Genomic DNA, 19733 nt, shown 5'->3' with positions numbered 1-19733 from the left:
GTCAAGTGATTAAGCAATTTCAGTTTAAATGTCAGTTTGAAGATGAGAAACAGGAAAACAATGCAGAAATATTAGTTGCTCTTAATTCTTGTTTTGGTGTTATCCAAGGCAATAGTGTTCTGTAGCCACTGTATGACCTACCCAACGGCAATTGCAATCCTTACTTTTTCAAAGCTAATTGTTCCATGTTTAGTTTACTAAATGTCATCTGGACTCAGTAAAAAGCAAATGACCTGCATTGAATTAGTATAATTGTAACACAAACAAAATATCACATAGTTTGGGTCTCATACAGGAAAGGAGAAAGTTGGAAAAAATTCCCTGTTTGATAAATAAAATCTGAGATATGAAACAGGTTTAGACATCTGTTTTACCTGTTTTGGACTCTTTAAAATACTAAATTTTTACTTTTTATTCCTTACTATTGGAAAATAACATTTCCTCCCTCAAACTTACTTGACTGTCTCACATCAGTATAGGGTTATTTTAGCCAATTTAATCCTTTTTAAAATGGACTTGTAGGTTGGAGAGTGGCAAACACCTGCAAGAAGGGTCTGTTACCTATTCAAGAGGCTCAGTCCTAGGCAGTGCCCCCCTAGGAGCATAGGCAGGTGACCAAGAAATGGTCAGTTTGAGAGATAAATTAGACCAGAGCCAGGTGAATACTGTAGGTAGTTTTAAGAAGACTAGTACAAATACAAGTGACATGTTTTATCTTCATGTGCAGTTTATATTGACTTTGCCAGAAGAAGGTAGGGGCAGAAGAGATAGAGAAACAGTGTCTTTTTCTGGCTTTTTGGTTCTATAGTTCTGGTTATATGAAGCCTGACCAGTCACTGGTGCAGGGAATCTCTGCAGAGATCCGGGATAGAATGTTGTAATTCTGTAATTATTTGAAACCCACTAATAGCAATTGATCCATGTACAATCCACAAAAAGTTAAGTACACTGATCCCTACGGAGATCAGTGAGATTTCTTTTGTGTGTTGTAGCCAACATGCGGCAGGCTTGTTTATGTGTTATTAAAGATCACGTGGGGAATATTTACACACAGTTGCTTAGATTTCTATTTGCAGTTATTATGGAAGCTAGATCAGTCAGTTAAGAATAAAAGAGAGAGAAAAGAAAACACTTGTTCTTGATGTGCAAGAAATAATGTAGAAACTGTGGGCCAGACAATGTGTGATTGTAACAGACCCCACACACTGTTCTTCCCCATAGCACTTCCTTTATTGCAACTATTCCTTTATTGGAGTCTAGTTGCAGAATAGATGCCCCAGGGGTTGGGCAGGTGAGTGAGCCAGATAAGAAAAAGTGGCAAAAATTCAGCAGCTTCAACCTGTGGGCCCTTTGTGCACTCTTACCCTCTGCTTTACATATGATTAGGGCAAATCCATTTTCAAAGAATGGCTCTTTTGCCGTCACATATGGTTTGATTCAAACCCATCTCTAGACAGCTTCATTAGTGCAAACTTTAAAAAAGCCTTTCTGGCTCACACCAGAGGCCCATCTAGTCTAGCATCCTGTTCTCATAGTGGCCAACCAGATATCTAGAAGACACCTGCAATATGTATCTGAGTGCATCTTACACTCTCCCCACTTGTTGTTGTTGTTGTTCTTCTTGAGTGTATCTTACACTCTCCCTCCTCCTCCTCCTCCTTCTTCTAATTTATATACCGCCCTATACCCGGAGGTCTCAGGTAATTACCAACAATTGGCACACAGAGGTAGAACATATCCATTGTGGCTAGCATGTATAACTAAAGTTAATCAAATTGAGCTTCTTTGAAAGTATCGTGCTTGAAAAGTGCTAGAAAGCTACTTTTACACATTTGACCTCTTGAATTGTTATCATAGCATGTGCAAAACTGCAGAATAATCTTGTAGTTGAAGATAAAATGCCTATCCTTTGGTAATCTTTGCTCTTAATCATGTGACAATTGTTCCCTTATCTTTTCCTCCTCCTGTGACATTTTCTGCTGTACCATCCTATCATAGTTTGCATTAAATAATATCCAAAGGTCATAATTTTAAGAGTATTTGCAGTTTATGGGTGCAAATTATGGACAGCTAAACTACTGGTGCAATGATAGGAGTGAGGCCTTGTCAGCATATAACACCTGTTCTCAGAGATCTGCAGTGGTTGCCGATTTGCTACCGGGCCAAGTTCAAGGTGTTACTATTAGTATATAAAGCCCATAAGAACTTGGGACCGGTTTACCTATGAGATCGCCTTACTTACCCTATATAAGCCCTTTCAGCCACTTTGATTGGCAAAACTCTCGCTGTTACAGGTGCCACATAATACATGTTCCACACTTGTTGGGATGGCCAGGTTGCTAAGGGTCAAAAGAGATGTACAGTGGTACCTCGGGTTAAGTACTTAATTCATTCCGGAGGTCCGTACTTAACCTGAAACTGATCTCAACCTGAAGCACCACTCTAGCTAATGGGGCCTCCCGCTGCTGCTGCGCTGCCACTGCACAATTTCTGTTCTCATCCTGAAGCAAAGTTCTTAACCCGAGGTACTATTTCTGGGTTAGCGGAGTCTGTAACCTGAAGCGTATGTAACCCGAGGTACCACTGTACAAGGAAGCTGCCTTGTTGTGAGCCAGACTGAGAGACAATGCCTCTTGCCTCAGTACTGTCTGCAGCATAGATAGCTAATAAGTTATCCACCTTGATGTTGGTAGATTACAACTCCCATCACCCCCGATAATTGGGTGTGCTGATGGGGGCAGGGGGAAGTTCAGCAACATTTGGAGGCACAGTGTTAGCTTTCTCTGGTGTACATTGACTGGCAACAGCTCTCCCATGTTTTCATACAAGGATTCCCCCCCCCCCATCTGAAATTGCTAGGAATTTATTTTGGGACATTTTGCATGCAGAGCTACAGCCCCTCGTCTTATAGTGTGTTACAGACTCCGCTAACCCAGAAATAGTGCTTCAGGTTAAGAACTTTGCTTCAGGATAAGAACAGAAATTGGGCTCCAGCGGCAGCAGGAGGCCCCATTAGCTAAAGTGGTGCTTCAGGTTAAGAACCGTTTCAGGTTAAGAACGGACCTCCGGAACGAATTAAGTACTTAACCTGAGGTACCACTGTATGTGTGTTTCTCTCTCTCTCTCTCTCTCTCTCTCTCTCTCTCTCTCTCTCTCTCTCTCACACACACACACACACACACACACACTCTTTATGTGGGCTGGGGGATAAGTGGGATCATCACTGGTGTGGAGAGAGGTGGGCTTTTTAATCCTTTGAGCCTGCTGCATTCCTGTTCAGAATCTTCCTTCTTACCCCACACTGGTTATTTACGGCGAGAGGAAAGCTTTGGCCCCAACTCCGCTCCCAGTCTAGCAACGGGATTTGTTTTTATCAACTTTTATGTGCAAGCTTAGTAACTCAGCTATCTTCTGTAGTAAACTGAGCAATGTATATTGAGCATTTAACTGTAATAGATGTTTGTTTCCTTCACATGGCCAAAGCAATTTTGTCGTGTGGTTCTGAGCTGCTTTGGAGCTGATTCTCAAACAACCTTGTAAAGTGAAATAAACTCTGAAGGGTTGGAATATACTCTAATTATCCTGTATATAGTGGTTTATATAATAAGTTTTATAGTGAGTCCTTGTGTCATAGGTCACTGTTAATTACTATATGGAACTTCAGCTGACTCTGTGATGATGATGATACTAAAGAAAACAGTAGTTAGACCATTTTCCCCCTTTAGTTTTTTTTTTTAAGCTACTGCAAAACTGCCATTCTAACTTGAACATTATGTGACAACTTCCCAACTTTCCAGGTTCAACCTGGTTATTGTCAAGGTCACAAGCAAATACTTTATCTTGGCATGTCCTTATTTTAAATTCAAGTATGCTGCTAAACAATTAGTTTGGATTTGCAGACTTTCTAAGATGAATCTGTTGATCATTGCTAAGCCTGTTCTGAAATTCTAACTGGAAGATACTATGCCTTAAATTAGAGTATCTTTATTAAACCTGATAAAGAAAATCATTGTAGAAGGGATTATTATGTTACACCAGATGGACAGCTTGGCTTGTTGCCAGATTTCTCTCAAGTTAATAGTTTATCTGAATTATTCATGAAAAATAAATACTTGAATGGAGTTTGGGAAAGAATATTACATTTTATGTTGATGGCAGCTTTTCCCATTTGTGAAAAGGTTGTGACTGTTATAACAGTCACAATTTTTCTGAGACCTTTTCACAGTTGTTATGCTTAAGGCTCAGGGTTGCACCACATACTGTGCACAACGTATGTACATTTTGGGTGTGACATCAGAACACAAGAAGAACCTGCCAGATCTAGGCCCGCATCCTGTTCTCACAGTGTCCCACCAGACGATGACGATGATTATATTAATTAAATTTGTATACAGCCCTTCCTCCAAAGATCACAGAGTGGTTCACAGGATAAAAATACAAAATGAGAACACAAAATACGTAATAGAAACAAGAACAATCCAATAACCCCCCTCCCACAAACACATTTAAAAGGCCATGGAATGTTAATGAGCCCAAAGCCTGGCTTAAAGAGAAATGTTTTCACCTGGCACCTAAAGATACGTAATGAAGGTGCCAGGCAAGTCTTCCTGGGGAGAGCATTCCACAAATGGGGAGCCACTGCAGAAAAGACCAGTCCTCATGTTGCCACCCTCTGGACCTCTTGTGGTGGTGGCACATGAAGAAGGGCCTTGGATGATGATTGCAGAGTCCGGGTCAGTTCCTATGGGGAGAGGCAGTCCTTATGCCTGTGGGAAACCTGCAAGCGGATTCCAACCGCAAGAGCCCTCTCCTCTCCTGTGGTTTCCAGCAGCTGGTATTGGGAAGCATTACTGCCTCCAGCTGTGGGGTCAGAGCAATAGCCATGATGACTACTGGCTTTCAGTACTGTCCTCCATGAATTTATCCAATCCTCTTTTAAAGTCATCTGAGTTGGTGACCGTCACTGCCTACTATGGGAGAAAGTCCCATAACTGTGCACTACACAAATAAGCACCGTACTTTCTTTTTCCCTTTTTTGCAGTGAATGTGTGTTTTCTATGCATGCCCACATAGAAGTTCAATAAACTTGCACTTTAGGGAGAGTGTTTTGCTAAATCTTTATCTCTAGGAAAGTTTGGCAACTTCTGGGAGATTCTTACATTGGGAAGTAGTAAAAGCACACACCCTGCAATTTTGCATATTACAGTCATTTTATTATTGCATCATTCCCTCATTCCCCCACACCCATTATGGTGGTGATGTGGAAGCTGCAGTATTAGCACAATTCCATCCTCTGCCTTTGGAATAAACTGAGGAGCCCTAGACATGTTGGAGGAATCCAGGTTGTGGCTTCTCCCCTCCCATTGTTATTTGCGTTTCCAGGAAAGACAAAACTTGTGGGGGAAATGGCCCTGTGCTACCTTCTTTTTTAGCCTCTGAAGGAGTCGTGCCAAAGGAGCTCCCACAATATAATATAAGACAGAGGGACTCGGCATACCACTTCATTCTGATTAATATGTAGTTTGGTTCCAAGCTTACCTGCTTTAACAATTAACCTCTCATTCTTTATCTATTTTTATGTAGCAAGGTTTTTATTGCATTGGCAGATTAACAGAAACCTAATCAATTTGTTATGTGCTCTAAAATATTACCGATTTGATTTACCCAGTTTACTGTTTTGTATGTATGTGGCATATAATAGCTGCAAGATCACATTTTATGTGCTTAACCAGGAAGTGCTTTTGCCTCTCAGCCAAAAGACTGTGAAATACAAAAATCTTCTCTTGAGACTGATTAGCAATAATAGATAAAATAAAGAATGATGTGCACAATGAGGTACGGCTTAAATAGAGGAAATTGTAATGGGAAGTAGCTACATTGGTAGCAGATGGATTTGGTTCCTTTATCTTGGTGATATTGGAAATTCAAGACTAGCTAAACTCCCCTCACCCCCTTCCAGTTTCAACTTGAAAAATAAAGATAAAAAGAACAAAGTTGTTTTAATTTGCTGAAATACTGATATCCTTACCTTTTCTTTCACCCTTAAAAAAACCAGGCAATTTTTATGATTCCTACGAACCCCCCTCCAACATTCCGGAAGCCAGAGCTTTGGTCTGATGAATTCACTGATTTCGTGAAAAAATGTTTAGTGAAGAATCCTGAGCAGAGAGCAACTGCAACCCAACTTTTGCAGGTCAGTATTCAGCTGTGTTCCCTAGGGAAACTTGGATTTATGCCCCCAGCAGATGTAATCCAACAGAGTCTGGATGGCACCATATTGGCTATTCCCTGATCCAGAGAGACAGTTCTGGGAAACCTTTTCCACTTACCCAGCTTTCTTAAAAACTTAAAATATTTGGTATTGGTTTTAGTCACTGTTGAATTTTGCATGCTGCTCCCTCCTTCATTCTTCCTGCCCTCATTCTGGAACTCCCTAAACCATTTCTATCAGCTAGCAAATCTGAGTCTGCTTTATTTGAACTGTTTCTCCCTCCTTGTCCTCTCCAACCCTCTGCTTTCCATCTTTCCTTATTTTCGTGCTTACCTTTGTCATTCTTGAATACTTTTGTTGCAGTATAATTTTGGGTTTTAGTTCTTTTCTTCTGTGATAGCGGGCGAAAAATACAAATCCAAGTGTGGCCCAACTTCATTTTAGTACTGTGTTTCTGCACAGGTAGCAAGCACACTGTCCTGTCCTTATGCAGCTTTGTAGATGGATATTAAGACTGTAATTGTAACCATGCTTACCTGGGAGTAAACTTCATTTAATCAGTTCTGGGTAGATATCATAGAATTGCAGATTTGGAAGGGACCTCAAGGTCCAACCCCCTGCATTGCAGCTAAAGCATCCCTGACAGATGGCCATCCAACCCCTGCTTATAGTTAGGATAGTGCTGTAACTCTTTTTATTCTAGATGGAACTGAATTAATATCCCTGTACTGTTTTTCTTTTTATTTATACTTATTTGTTTATATACAGTTGTATATAAACAGTTGTATATTTATATACAACTGTATCATAAAAATATTATCACAGTGGTGTACAACAACAACAACAGCAACAACTAAAACCAGACAGTAAAATCATAAAAAGCTAAAACAAGATGAAAGCCATAAAAAAGTAAAAATAAACAGCACAGAGTGGAAAAGCAGCAGGGGACATAAAAAAATTCTGTAACAGTTGGGTAACATATAATTACTATTTTGGTTATTAATTGCCTTCTACAAGAAGTCTTAAGTTGATTTACAGGGAGAGAGATAATAAAATCAACACACAAAATCACACATAAAAGATTAAAAACACAATTACAACAATCTGCTAGAATTTTATTTATTTCTTTCATAAAATTTATGCACTGCTTGATTGTAAAAAAAAAAAAAGCCTTATAGTGGTTTACAAAAAGATAAAACAAGATAATCAAGAAAAAATTACAACAGTACTTTAAAACAATGGTTGGGAGGAATGTTTTTGCCAGAAATCTCAGAAACCTCATCAGGAGGGCTTTAAACTGACTAATGTGGGGGAGGGAGACAGTGCTCCTGAAGGTAGGAGCCTATCAATTGATGAAGATGATCATCCAAATGTCATAGTCCAAATGGAACAAACAGCATGCAGACCTAGTGGTGGGAGGAAAAAAATCATTAAATAAGAGACACGGGGGAATGATTAATGGACTTCAGTGTCTGTACACTAATGCGCAAAGCATGGGAAATAAACAAGATGAGCTTGAGCTCTTGGTACAGCAAACTAAACATGACATAATAGGCATCACTGAAACCTGGTGGGATAAGTCCCACGATTGGAATGTAATAATGGAGGGATACAATCTATTTCAGAGAAACAGACCAGACAAGAAAGGAGGAGGAGTGGCGTTATATGTCAGGGATGTGTATACCTGTGAAGAGATCCAAGATTAAGAACCTCAAAGCCAAAGTGAGAGCATTTGGGTCAAAATTAAGGGAAAGAAGAATAACAGAGACCTCATTGTGGGAGTTTACTATAGATCCCCAAGCCAAACGGAGGACATAGATGATGCCTTCCTGGAACAGATGGTCAAGCATGCAAAAGGAAGGGAGATAGTAGTAATGGGGGACTTCAATTACCCGGATATTTGTTGGATGTCAAACTCAGCCAAGAGCATAAGGTCAAACAGATTCCTCACTGGCCTTGCAGACAACTTCATTGTCCAGAAAGTGGGAGAAGCAACAAGAGGAACAGCCATTTTAGATCTGGTCCTAACCAATGTTGATGACCTGGTTAGTGGGGTAGAAGTGGAAGGATCATTAGGCGCGAGTGATTATGCTCTTCTGAAGTTTACAGCGGAAAGGAGCAGCCAAGCATACTAGGACTCAATTTCTTGACTTTAAGAAAGCCGACTTCATAAAACTTAGGGAAGTGCTGGGTGAGATCCCATGGACGGTAATACTAAAAGGAAAGGGAGTTCATGATGGCTGGGAGTTTGTTAAGAGGGAGATAGTAAAAGCACAACTTCAGGCAATACCAATGAGACGGAAACATGGAAGGTGCCTAAAGAAGCCAGGGTGGCTATCTAAAGAACTTTTAACTGAGTTAAGATTAAAAAAGGATGTGTACAAAAAATGGAAAAGGGGGGGAACTACCAAAAAGGAATTCAGACAAATAGCCAGCACATGTAGACACAAAATCAGAAAAGCTAAAGCACAGAATGAACTCAGGCTTGCTAGAGAGGTTAAAAGCAACAAAAAAGGCTTTTATGGGTATGTTCGTAGCAAAAGGAAGAACAAAGAAACAGTGGGGTCACTCAGAGGAGAAGATGGTGAAATGCAAACAGGGGACACAGAAAGGGCTGAACTCCTCAGAGCCTTCTTTGCCTCAGTCTTCTCCGATAAAGAAAACAATGCCCGACCTGAAGAATTTGGAGCAAATGATTCAGCAGAGGAAACACAGCCCAGAATAACTAAGGAGATAGTACAAGAATACTTGGCTAGTTTAGATGTATTCAAGTCTCCAGGGCCAGATGAACTGCATCCAAGAGTATTAAAAGAACTGGCAGATGTGATCTCAGAACCACTGGCAGTCATCTTTGAGAATTCCTGGAGAACAGGCGAAGTCCCGGCAGACTGGAGGAGGGCAAATGTTGTCTCTATTTTCAAAAAGGGGAAAAGAGAGGACCCAAATAATTACCGCCCAGTCAGTCTGACATCAATACCAGGGAAGATTCTGGAGCAGATCATTAAGCAAACAGTCTGTGAGCACCTAGAAAGGAATGCTGTGATCACCAATAGTCAGCATGGATTTCTGAAAAATAAGTCATGTCAGACTAACCTGATCTCGTTTTTTGACAGAATTACAAGCCTGGTAGATGAAGGGAACGCAGTGGATGTAGCCTACCTTGATTTCAGCAAGGCATTTGACAAGGTGCCCCATGATATTCTTGTAAAGAAGCTGGTAAAATGCGGTCTTGACTATGCTACCACTCAGTGGATTTGTAACTGGCTGACTGACTGAATCCAAAGGGTGCTCATCAATGGTTCCTCTTCATCCTGGAGAAGAGTGACTAGTGGGGTGCCACAGGGTTCTGTCTTGGGCCCAGTCTTATTCAACATCTTTATCAACGACTTGGATGATGGACTCAGGGGCATCCTGATCAAATTTGCAGATGACACCAAACTGGGAGGGGTGGCTAACACCCCAGAGGACAGGATCACACTTCAAAACGACCTTGACAGATTAGAGAACTGGGCCAAAACAAACAAGATGAACTTTAACAGGGAGAAATGTAAAGTATTGCACTTGGGCAAAAAAAATGAGAGGCACAAATACAAGATGGGTGACACCTGGCTTGAGAGCAGTACATGGGAAAAGGATCTAGGAGTCTTGGTTGACCACAAACTTGACATGAGCCAACAGTGTGACGCGGCAGCTAAAAAAGCCAATGCAATTCTGGGCTGCATCAATAAGAGTATAGCATCTAGATCAAGGGAAGTAATAGTGCCACTGTATTCTGCTCTGGTCAGACCTCACCTGGAGTACTGTGTCCAGTTCTGGGCACCACAGTTCAAGAAGGACACTGACAAACTGGAACGTGTCCAGAGGAGGGCAACCAAAATGGTCAAAGGCCTGGAAATGATGCCTTATGAGGAACGGCTAAGGGAGCTGGGCATGTTTAGCCTGGAGAAGAGGAGGTTAAGGGGTGATATGATAGCTATGTTCAAATATATAAAAGGATGTCATATAGAGGAGGGAGAAAGGTTGTTTTCTGCTGCTCCAGAGAAGTGGACACGGAGCAATGGATCCAAACTACAAGAAAGAAGATTCCACCTAAACATTAGGAAGAACTTCCTGACAGTAAGAGCTGTTCGACAGTGGAATTTGCTGCCAAGGAGTGTGGTGGAGTCTCCTCCTTTGGAGGTCTTTAAGCAGAGGCTTGACAACCATATGTCAGGAGTGCTCTGATGGTGTTTCCTGCTTGGCAGGGGTTGGACTCGATGACCCTTGTGGTCTATTCCAACTCTATGATTCTATGATTCTATGAAAACATAGGTAAACGTAAAAGTACCCCTGACCGTTAGGTCCAGTCACGGATGACTCTGGGGTTGCACGCTCATCTCGCTCTATAGGGCAAGGGAGCTGGCGTTTGTCCACAGACAGCATTACTAAGCCACTTCTGGCGAACCAGAGCAGTGCATGGAAACGCTGTTTGCCTTCCCGCCGGAGCGGTACCTATTTATCTGCTTGCACTTGACATGCTTTCGAACTGCTAGGTTGGCAGGAGCAGGGACCGAGCAACGGGAGCTCACCCCGTCACGGGGATTCGAACCGCTGACCTCCTGATCGGCAAGCCCTAGGCTCTGTAGTTTAGACCACAGCACCACCCGCGTCCCACACTTTAAAACATACAAAGGTTAAAATACTAAAACAGATTAAAATAACCTCAATGATCATATGTATAAATAAGGCACAATTCATTGATCCAAATCCTCTTCCCAACGACACAGACATGCTTGCTATAAATTATTCAGCTAAAATTCACCCCCCCTTCAATCATAGCAATAAAAACCAGCAGTTGAATAATGCCTGGGAAAAGAGGAGAGATGCCGCCACTGAAAATGGTCATCTCTCTTAATTACCACCCTGTGACCACAATAGTCCTGGAACCATGTTCCATGTGGCATGGGATATGGGGGAAGAACTTCATTTTATAGTTTATAAATCTGATGCTGGGAATAAGGTGATATCTGTGCAATAAAAACACAGCCTTGAGGAGAGACATCCAGGCTTTGTGCAGAAAATGGATACTGGTGCATTACTTGCACTAAAATGTGATTGTGCGGGAAGTTCCTGTGCTGAAGTTTCAAAAAGAGTTTGCTCTGACTTTTGTAAGAAAAAAAATCAGCAATATTTGTAGCAACTTTTAATAGCGAAGCAAAATATATTTTTGAGAGCCCATTAGGACATATCAAGGACCATTAGGACATATCAAGAGTCAAGAGCACAGTTTATGAGCTTTCTCCTTTAAAAAACACACACCAGAAAACACACAAGCACCAAACCCTATGGGGCAGGAGTCAACTAATAAAGTCCCATCAGTGGAAACTAGCATAAGGGGACTTCCTCCATCTTCTCTCTGCATGCTCCTGAAATTGGCTCCTGGGGGTTGGGAAAACCCCCAGAACAGTGTGCAGGGGTAGGAGAGGTGGACCATTCAATCTGGCAAGGTGACATGCTTGCCCTGATGGGTGGTATAATTGACATAATGCAACACTGGATTTCTCTCTTGGGTTTTTATTAGATAAATTGGTTTAAAATTCCAGTTGGAATTTTAATGTACAAATGTTAATAGAAAGAATAGGAAAGCCTGCCTTGAATGTCTTACGTAGATTTTTCAATTTCATTGTTCTGTATGGGACAATGACAATAAAGATATCGTATCATATCGTATCGTATCAAACAGCCATATTCACAATAGTGACAGAACACACGCCAGTTCTTAAACAGGAGTGTAAATTACATTAAAATAGCTGGGCTTTCTTGATTTCTTCAATATCATCTGGACAGCTTGAGGATTTTAATTTTACTTCATTTTTATTTCATCATTGTAGGTGGCCCAGCGCTCACGTAACTGTGGCTTAGCAAGAATGACAAACCACGGCGGTTCCCAGATTACACATTGTGGCTGTAGCACTTTCCCTCCAGTTCTGCTACCCATGGCTACCCATGGTTTGGCGTAATGTCACAACTTAACCTTGACTTGTAGTTTGTTTTCCCCAGACAAATCACAGGTGGTAAACCAGGAACAAACTTTGGTTACAGCTTACGGTTTGCCTGGAGCAAGACAAGCCACTAGCCTGGGTTTTGATGGAATGCTAAGCCAAACCATGGCTGGTGTGAACCAGTTCAGCGGCTCAGTGATTCAATTTATGTGGATCATTATATTGCCTGCTCCGCTTATGGCCACTAACTTGCATTGTCAGCTTGTTAAGATGAATTAAATACTGTAACTGAATGCATTAAAAAGTTTATTTTTCTATGTCAGGCTATCTTCTCTTTGTTTATTTACCACCTAATTCACATTTCCTTTGGACAATTATATCCTTAACTGTAAAGCAGTTGTGATTTGTAGTAACATTCTTCTCATGGTTGCTGTTTACCTAAACAAACAAAATGGAAAATCCTATTTAGCTGCAAAGCGGTTAAACAGATCATATGTTCTTTTATTCCAAATTTTAATTGCTGTCCAAAGGGAAATGTTCTTTCATGCACTGGTCTGTGAAGTTGATTGACATGTTGTTTTAACATGTTACACCATATTTATACTATATGTACAGTGTCTGTGGGCTCCGTTTTGTATAACTATATAGTTTTATTTTCTAGCATCCTTTTATTAAGAATGCAAAACCAGTTTCAATCCTGAGAGACTTGATTACTGAAGCTATGGAAATTAAGGCGAAAAGACATGAAGAACAGCAGAGGGAACTTGAAGAAGAAGACGAAAACTCGGTGTGTGAGAATTTAATGATCTATTTTGTAGCCAGTTCCATGGAGCTGGTTTGCACGTGGTACTAAACCATGGTTTAATGCTATACAGATTAGCCTGAGCGAAGCATTGTGCTCCGCCCTCTTGCTTTCCCCCCTTGTGGCTTAGCATCGGGAATCCTGCTTTAAAACAAGCCAGTGGTTGCTAAATGAGCCATCTTCAAGCCATGGTTTATGAAGCTAGCTTATTTAAAAAACCATTCCAGTTTTTTCTTCCAAAATGAAAATAATCTCACCAGCACTCCTCCCAGCTGTTCAGGAGAAGGAATACACAAGCTGATGCTTGCTGAGGTTGGTCATGCCACGCTAAGCCATGGTTTAGTGTTGCATATGAACCAGCCAGTATCTACATATTTAAATGATCAGTTGTGATCAGGAGAGTTGCCCCTGGGTTTTCCTGAGTTTTATTCCTGGCAAGTGCCACGTAAAACCCCAGATTGCAAAAGCAGTTTGTAGGTTTGTTGTAAGTTTTTAATTATTAGAAAGGGGTGGGCAGTTGGCTCAAAAGCAGCCTGGCTTCCTCCATTTTAGTGGGAATGCAATCTTGATATTTTACCTGCATTCAGGAGCAGATAGAATCAAAACTAGGGGGAAAAAGTGATTGCTCAGTTTCTCATGGCCATGAGATTGTAAATATATTCTTTCTCATAGAAAAACTACTATAAACAAAGGCATGGTGTGTGTGGACATTTCTAGTATGACCATCTTACCTGTTCTGGCCCTTGTTTTAATAATAATTTAAAGAACATGTTAGAGAATTAAATTTATAACCTTGCCAAATACAAGCAACAATTTGAGTAGATATCTAAGGGCTAATGGGAATATAGCAGCAGTCTGTGAATGTCTGTCTTTTGTGTCTTTTGTGACTAGGTGACTAATCTTATCAGAGGTGACTCAAAGCATTTACATTAGTAAATAGTTTTCTGTTTTCTCCTAGTATCTGCTTTCCCTTTTGGCTTGACAGAGACTTCTGCAAAAATTGAAAATGTGTGCATTCTTCAATTTGTCAAGTCAAAGGGATTTGCTTCCCTGTTCCTATATCCCAGGCATGTCCAAAGTCTATTTTGGGGGGCCTAATCTGGCCCGCTGGTCGGTTTAATCCGGCCCCTGTGGTTAAAATCCTAAAAAACCCTCATCAGCTTCAACCCTACAAAAAAGGCTCAACAACTTTGGTCGGCCCTCATGGCCCTTCACTTCACGAAAGTTTGGACACCACTGTATCCTATATTATTGTACTGCTTATATAGACAAGAGCGTTTCTTGTGACACGCAGCATTCTTACCAGTTGTCATTCTATCTAGAGACAGAAATTCAAGTAGTATGATCAGTGGTCATTTTTTCCTTCGCTGGACATCTTTTCCTTGAGGGCAGAGTTTAGAACCATTTCTTCATCTATCAGACACGCTAAATCTTTCTTAGCGCTTCCATTCACGTAATACTGAGAGATAATCGCTATTGAGATACTGGATTTTATGAAAAGTTAGCTTGTGGTGCCTCTCTTATTAGATACCTTTAAAGAAACAGTAATGACAAACCAGCTGCAAAGTTATTTAAAACTAGTACTTTGGTTGAAGAAAAGGGTGCAAAATTTTGAGCTGCTTGATGTCAGGTTTCATAAATAAAATGAAATGATCTATTGCCCTTTAGAATTTTATTAGAGAAAAATAACCCGTGGTAATTATTTACCCAGAGGTGTAGCTGCATTAGTTTCTTGCAGCAAAAACAACAGTCTTGCAGACCTTACAGAGTAACACATTCATTATGGCATATTATTTCTGAGACTGCAATCCACTTCATCAGATAACACTTCATTTGTTAGTGCCACAAGTCTGTTGTTTTCAGTATATCGTATATCCTCAAAAGTTCAACTGGCACACCTGTAGTCTGGGCAATCTTTATAAACAAGTAGCAGTGACTACCTTCTTTGAAAGCTATGTGGAATATGGTCAATAATAGAGCTCATGAAGTTGAGTTTAGGCATGTTACAAGAATAGCTTGTCTGATGAGAATGTATTCTGACAAACTGACATGTTTTGATAGGTGTTGAGGTAACTTTACAGATTTTTTTAATTAAGTAAAAAGTCCAAGCTGAGTACTCTACAGAAGGTTAATCCCAATATCAAAGTTTAAATGTTGGTTTAAGCATTACTAAACATGATCTATCTCTTCTTTTATGCATTTTTGAAGTGTGATACAAATTTGATTCTGATGTCAGGCAGCTGTATTATGGAAACGTAAAGCAACTCGTTGCCTGGCAGCGCCCAAGAAACATGTCCAAATATTTATTTCAAAGGATCTTTAAAGAAATGAACTAATAGTCAACTCTTAGTGTATCTTTTTGCTTCACATTTCAATATCTACATTACCACAAGATTGTTTGAAAACACTTCCTAATGACAAAAATAAAATGCTGTGCTTTTTATGGTAATAACTAAGAACAAAAAAGCATTAGATTTATTGGTGTAGTATGCTTGCTTCTATGTTACTAATTCCTATAGTTCAACTTCCTTATATATCTAATTACTTGATATTAACTCTTGAGAGAGTTAGAAATCAGGGAAGTTTAAAAAGAGCTGAATCACCTTCCTGTTTCTAGCCTTCTTGTTTTGCCATCATGTTTTTCAAAAGTGTTTCTGAAACTATTATAGTTGGAAACCTACTTATTTTTAAGTCAGGCCAGGATTCTTTGAATTTTGTGTGCCTTTCAAAAGATGTGGGTAAATATGCTGTCCAGTTGTTGTTTAAGGCAGCCTTTTCTTATGAAATATTTTCTTAGGGCCAGGAATTAATTTTTATTTTTAATAAAGAGCAGTAGTCCCCCTCCTCCACACATTTGCTGTAATGCCATATACATTTTATGGCTCCATTCATTTAAGTTTTTCTAAATGTTAATCAAATAATTGGATCCCTATGACTTCTTGAAGAAGAGAGAGAAATCAATACGATTTTAGCTAGCACTGAAGTGTGCCCATTATTACGATAGCTTGTAAAATAGCACAATAACTTTTTTATGTGCTAATTGACAATAATGATTAACCTGCGGAAGTAGTGAATCTGATATATAATTCTCTTTCACTTTACAGTATTTGTACAGGTTGTCTTATTTGTTGAAAAACTTGCTCAAATGCTCAGTTTTTAGAGCTCTTGAATTTCCTCATCTTTTATGCGATCATAGGCTACTCTAGTAATTTTTTAAAAAGCAAACTGCAGTTATATTCACATTTTCCCCACCCCAAAGCAGTGATGAGGTGTTTATTGTATAGAGTATTAAATTTAGTTCTTTTAAGTCCGCAAAGTTGTACATTACACTCTACTTGTCTTTGCTGCCCTCTAGTGATCTTGCGTATATAAGACAGAAATTAGTTAAAATTGATACTGAGATCCAAGATGGATCACAAATTCTTTTCTCTTTACTAGCGATAAGGGGGGGGGGGGAGATACATTTTGTTAAATTGTGCTCTGCATTACATCTTCCGAGAATCTTCAGATATTTACAAAGCAAGGTTCTGCCTGTTGAACTAATAGAATGAACATACTGTAGGGGAAGATAAAGGCTATCGGTAGCCAACTAACCTATTCAGACATTTTCCTGACTGGAAAATATGCCAGACCCTAATAATGAACACAATACAAATTTATTGAAATCTCTCCTAGAATATATGTCTGTGTATGTGTGTGTTTTTAAAAAGCACAAGTTCATCCAATCCATTAACTGTTAATTACGGTGGTACCTCGGGTTAAATATTTAATTCGTTCCGGAGGTCCGTTCTTAACCTGAAACTGTTCTTAACCTGAAGCACCACTTTAGCTAATGGGGCCTCCACCGGAGCACGATTTCTGTTCTCATCCTGAAGCAAAGTTCTTAACCCGAGGTAATATTTCTGGGTTAGCGGAGTCTGTAACCTGAGGCGTAAGTAACTTGAAGCGTAAGTAACCTGAAGCGTATGTAACCCGAGGTACCACTGTAATTTAAGTTACAGAACACAATTGTTTTTAAAGGATGTGCAGGAAGAACATAGGAAAGTGCCTTATACAGAATTTCACCATTGGCCAATCTAGCTCAGTATTGTCTATTTTGACTGGCAGCAACTCTCCAGTGTTTTAGGCAGCAGACATTCCCAGCTTAGCCTGGATATGTTAAGGGTTGAACCTGGGACTTTCTGCATGCAAAGGCAGACACTCTACCACTGACCCTTCCCCAGCCGGGGTACCTCAGGAGAGCATGAGACTCTTAATCTCAGGGTCATGAGCCCCACATTGGGCAAAGGTTTCCAGCCTTGGAGGGGGTTGGTCTGGATGACCCTTGGGGTCCATTCCCACTCTACAATTCTGTGAGTTGCACTGCATATATCGGCCATCTTGACTGCTTACAACTGTATCGGGTAGAGTAATTAATTCTACTATCTGTTTTCCCTTTTTTCTGTGCTGTTTATTTAACAAGATTCCAACTTTACATCAAGGCACTCAAATTATGTTGCCCTTTTGGCCCAGTGATCTAGAAAAGCATTTCCAAATTCCTTGTCAGATGCTGTCATTGCTTTTATAGAAAAATTTGAATACTTCAGATCAGAAATAAAGAGTAGAGAGACGAATTGCAGAAAACTTAAAAACCAGCAAACTTTCTCCCAGCTGTACAGTATAAAAGACATGGCATCTGAATGGGAAAAGATTTTTTATATATAATTAATATGAAAATTTATTGGAAAAGATTGTCACATATAATTAATATTAAATTTAATGTGACTGCTGTAGATGTGGTGGGCATACAGCTTTTAAAAAATCCCAACCAAATAATTGTCTCTAACATGCTAGAACAGAAATAATTTTAGAAATACTGTAATTTATAAATAAGGGAACTTACAATTATATTTTCAATTTTTCTCCCATCAGGAGGAGTGCATATACATGCCTTGTATTAGGAATATAGTGGCCCTACCCGGTGTAGTACTGAGGCATTAAATATGTCTTGAGGGAATGTCCAAACTTGTTTTTTTATGACATGATATTCTGTTTATTAGTATGTAGAGTTCCATATTGATTCATTAATTCATTTGAAAGCATTTATAGGCTGCTACATATTTCAAAAATCTATAAGCTGTGTACAGTCTAAAAAACAAACACTGTATTATTAAAACAAAAACACCACCTAAAAACAATAAAGCAGGAGTATAAAAACACATAAAAGTAGTTGAAAGCAAATAAAACAGAAATTCAGAGGACTCAAACATGTACCAACCTTATGGGTCAGGGAAAGCCTGGGCAAAAAGGTAAGGCTTCTCCAAAACATCTGAAGCAACTGAATTTTCTTCAGTTCTGAATGCTATCCGTTTCTTCTTAAAATGGAAGGAACTCGAATACTAAGGGGTGCAGCATGTTGATCCTATAATGAGGAGCTACTTTAGGATAAATGGGAGACTTAAATGATTTCCCTAGGTGGTATTGTTGTCCTCCTTACCTTCTTCACTTCGTCTGAAATGTAGGTATTCTGGTTGACAAGGCATGGATTTCACCGTGCGATTAACAGTGCATTATGGAGTGTGCATGGTTCCATGTAATTTTCTGGCTTGCCAGTCTTGCAGACTTGCCCTTGGGAAGAGCACAAACACATAGGCTTGTGAACATATTTATTTTGAGTAGAAACAAATTGGAAGCAAAAAGTTTTGTTTTTGGAGCACTCAACAGAAATCATCCATCAGCAAGGAGGCCTGTAAAACTCATTGCTTTCTTGCTCACTCAACCAATATTTCTTGTTGATTCCATGTTTCTTTTGGAGAGGATAGGCCAGATTAATATAATTTAGCATAGTTCAGCAATACAGCTTTCACTCATTGAGCTGAAGGAGAGTTGCATTCATGGAAGGTCCCCTTTGTGAATGATACCTCACTGAACAAAAGCCCATTCCATTCATGATGGAGCGAAAACCTAGAGCAGGGGTAGGCAATCTAAGGCCTGTGGGCCGGATGTGGCCCAATCACCTTCTCAGTCCGGCCCGCAGACGGTCCGGGAATTGGCGTGTTTTTACATGAGTAGAATCTGTGCTTTTATTTAAAATGCATCTCTGGGTTATTTGTGGGGCTTGGGAATTCGTTCATATTTTTTTTCAAAATATAGTCCGGCCCACCACATGGTCTGAGGGGTGGTGAACCGGCCCACAGCTGAAAAACCCTGACCTAGAGGGTTCTGCAAATCTTTCTATAGTGAAACATGAAATCAGAGAAATTTAGGGATCACCATTGGTTACAATAGTCCTGAATTGTTCTTTTTAATTACCTGTAAATAAATTTGCTTGAATTTAAGGATTTAGATCCCAATTCGAACGACAAATTGTATTAGTGCTATTCTGTGGACGTGAAATAGAAAACTCTGATTATTGTTTATATAAAGGAGAGTATACAACTCCTGAAGGTATTTGAATCTGAAGAAATGGAGGTAGAGATATTAAAAAGTGTGGAAGGAGACATTTGAAAGAGATCTTATGTTAGAGGACTGACATGTACAGCAAGGGGAAAAAGGAAATGGTAGAAATTTGATTTATAAGACAAACTCAGCAGGGAATTGTGAATAGTAGCAAATTGTTACCATGAATTTCTTCTTGTGCTGCTGTTGTTAATTGCTGATTTTCATTATGGCCAATAAACTGAGACTTATATCTGAAACACTGGCTCGCTTAATCACCTATTTTAAAAGAAACTTTGTTAACAATGTGGTATTTAGGGTT

At 39.8% G+C, this 19733-nt stretch overlaps 1 protein-coding gene across 3 annotated transcripts in view; it reads left to right on the top strand.

Moving 5' to 3' along the window:
• STK3 (serine/threonine kinase 3) overlaps positions 1 to 19733 on the top strand; it is a 110064-nt gene that overhangs the window by 31387 nt on the left and 58944 nt on the right. For all 3 annotated transcript variants that reach the window (XM_081204811.1, XM_081204812.1, XM_081204813.1), the window contains exons 7-8: positions 6056 to 6193; positions 12854 to 12979. In XM_081204811.1, coding sequence (XP_081060937.1) covers positions 6056 to 6193; positions 12854 to 12979 — 264 coding nt within the window. The remainder of the gene's footprint in view (positions 1 to 6055; positions 6194 to 12853; positions 12980 to 19733) is intronic.

The sequence above is a fragment of the Podarcis bocagei genome (assembly GCF_964188305.1).
Source record: "Podarcis bocagei genome assembly, chromosome: 8".
NCBI classification, from domain to species: Eukaryota; Metazoa; Chordata; class Lepidosauria; order Squamata; family Lacertidae; genus Podarcis; species Podarcis bocagei.
The sequence above is the reverse complement of the archived record's forward strand: the minus strand, read 5'-3'. Positions and strand labels throughout refer to the sequence as shown.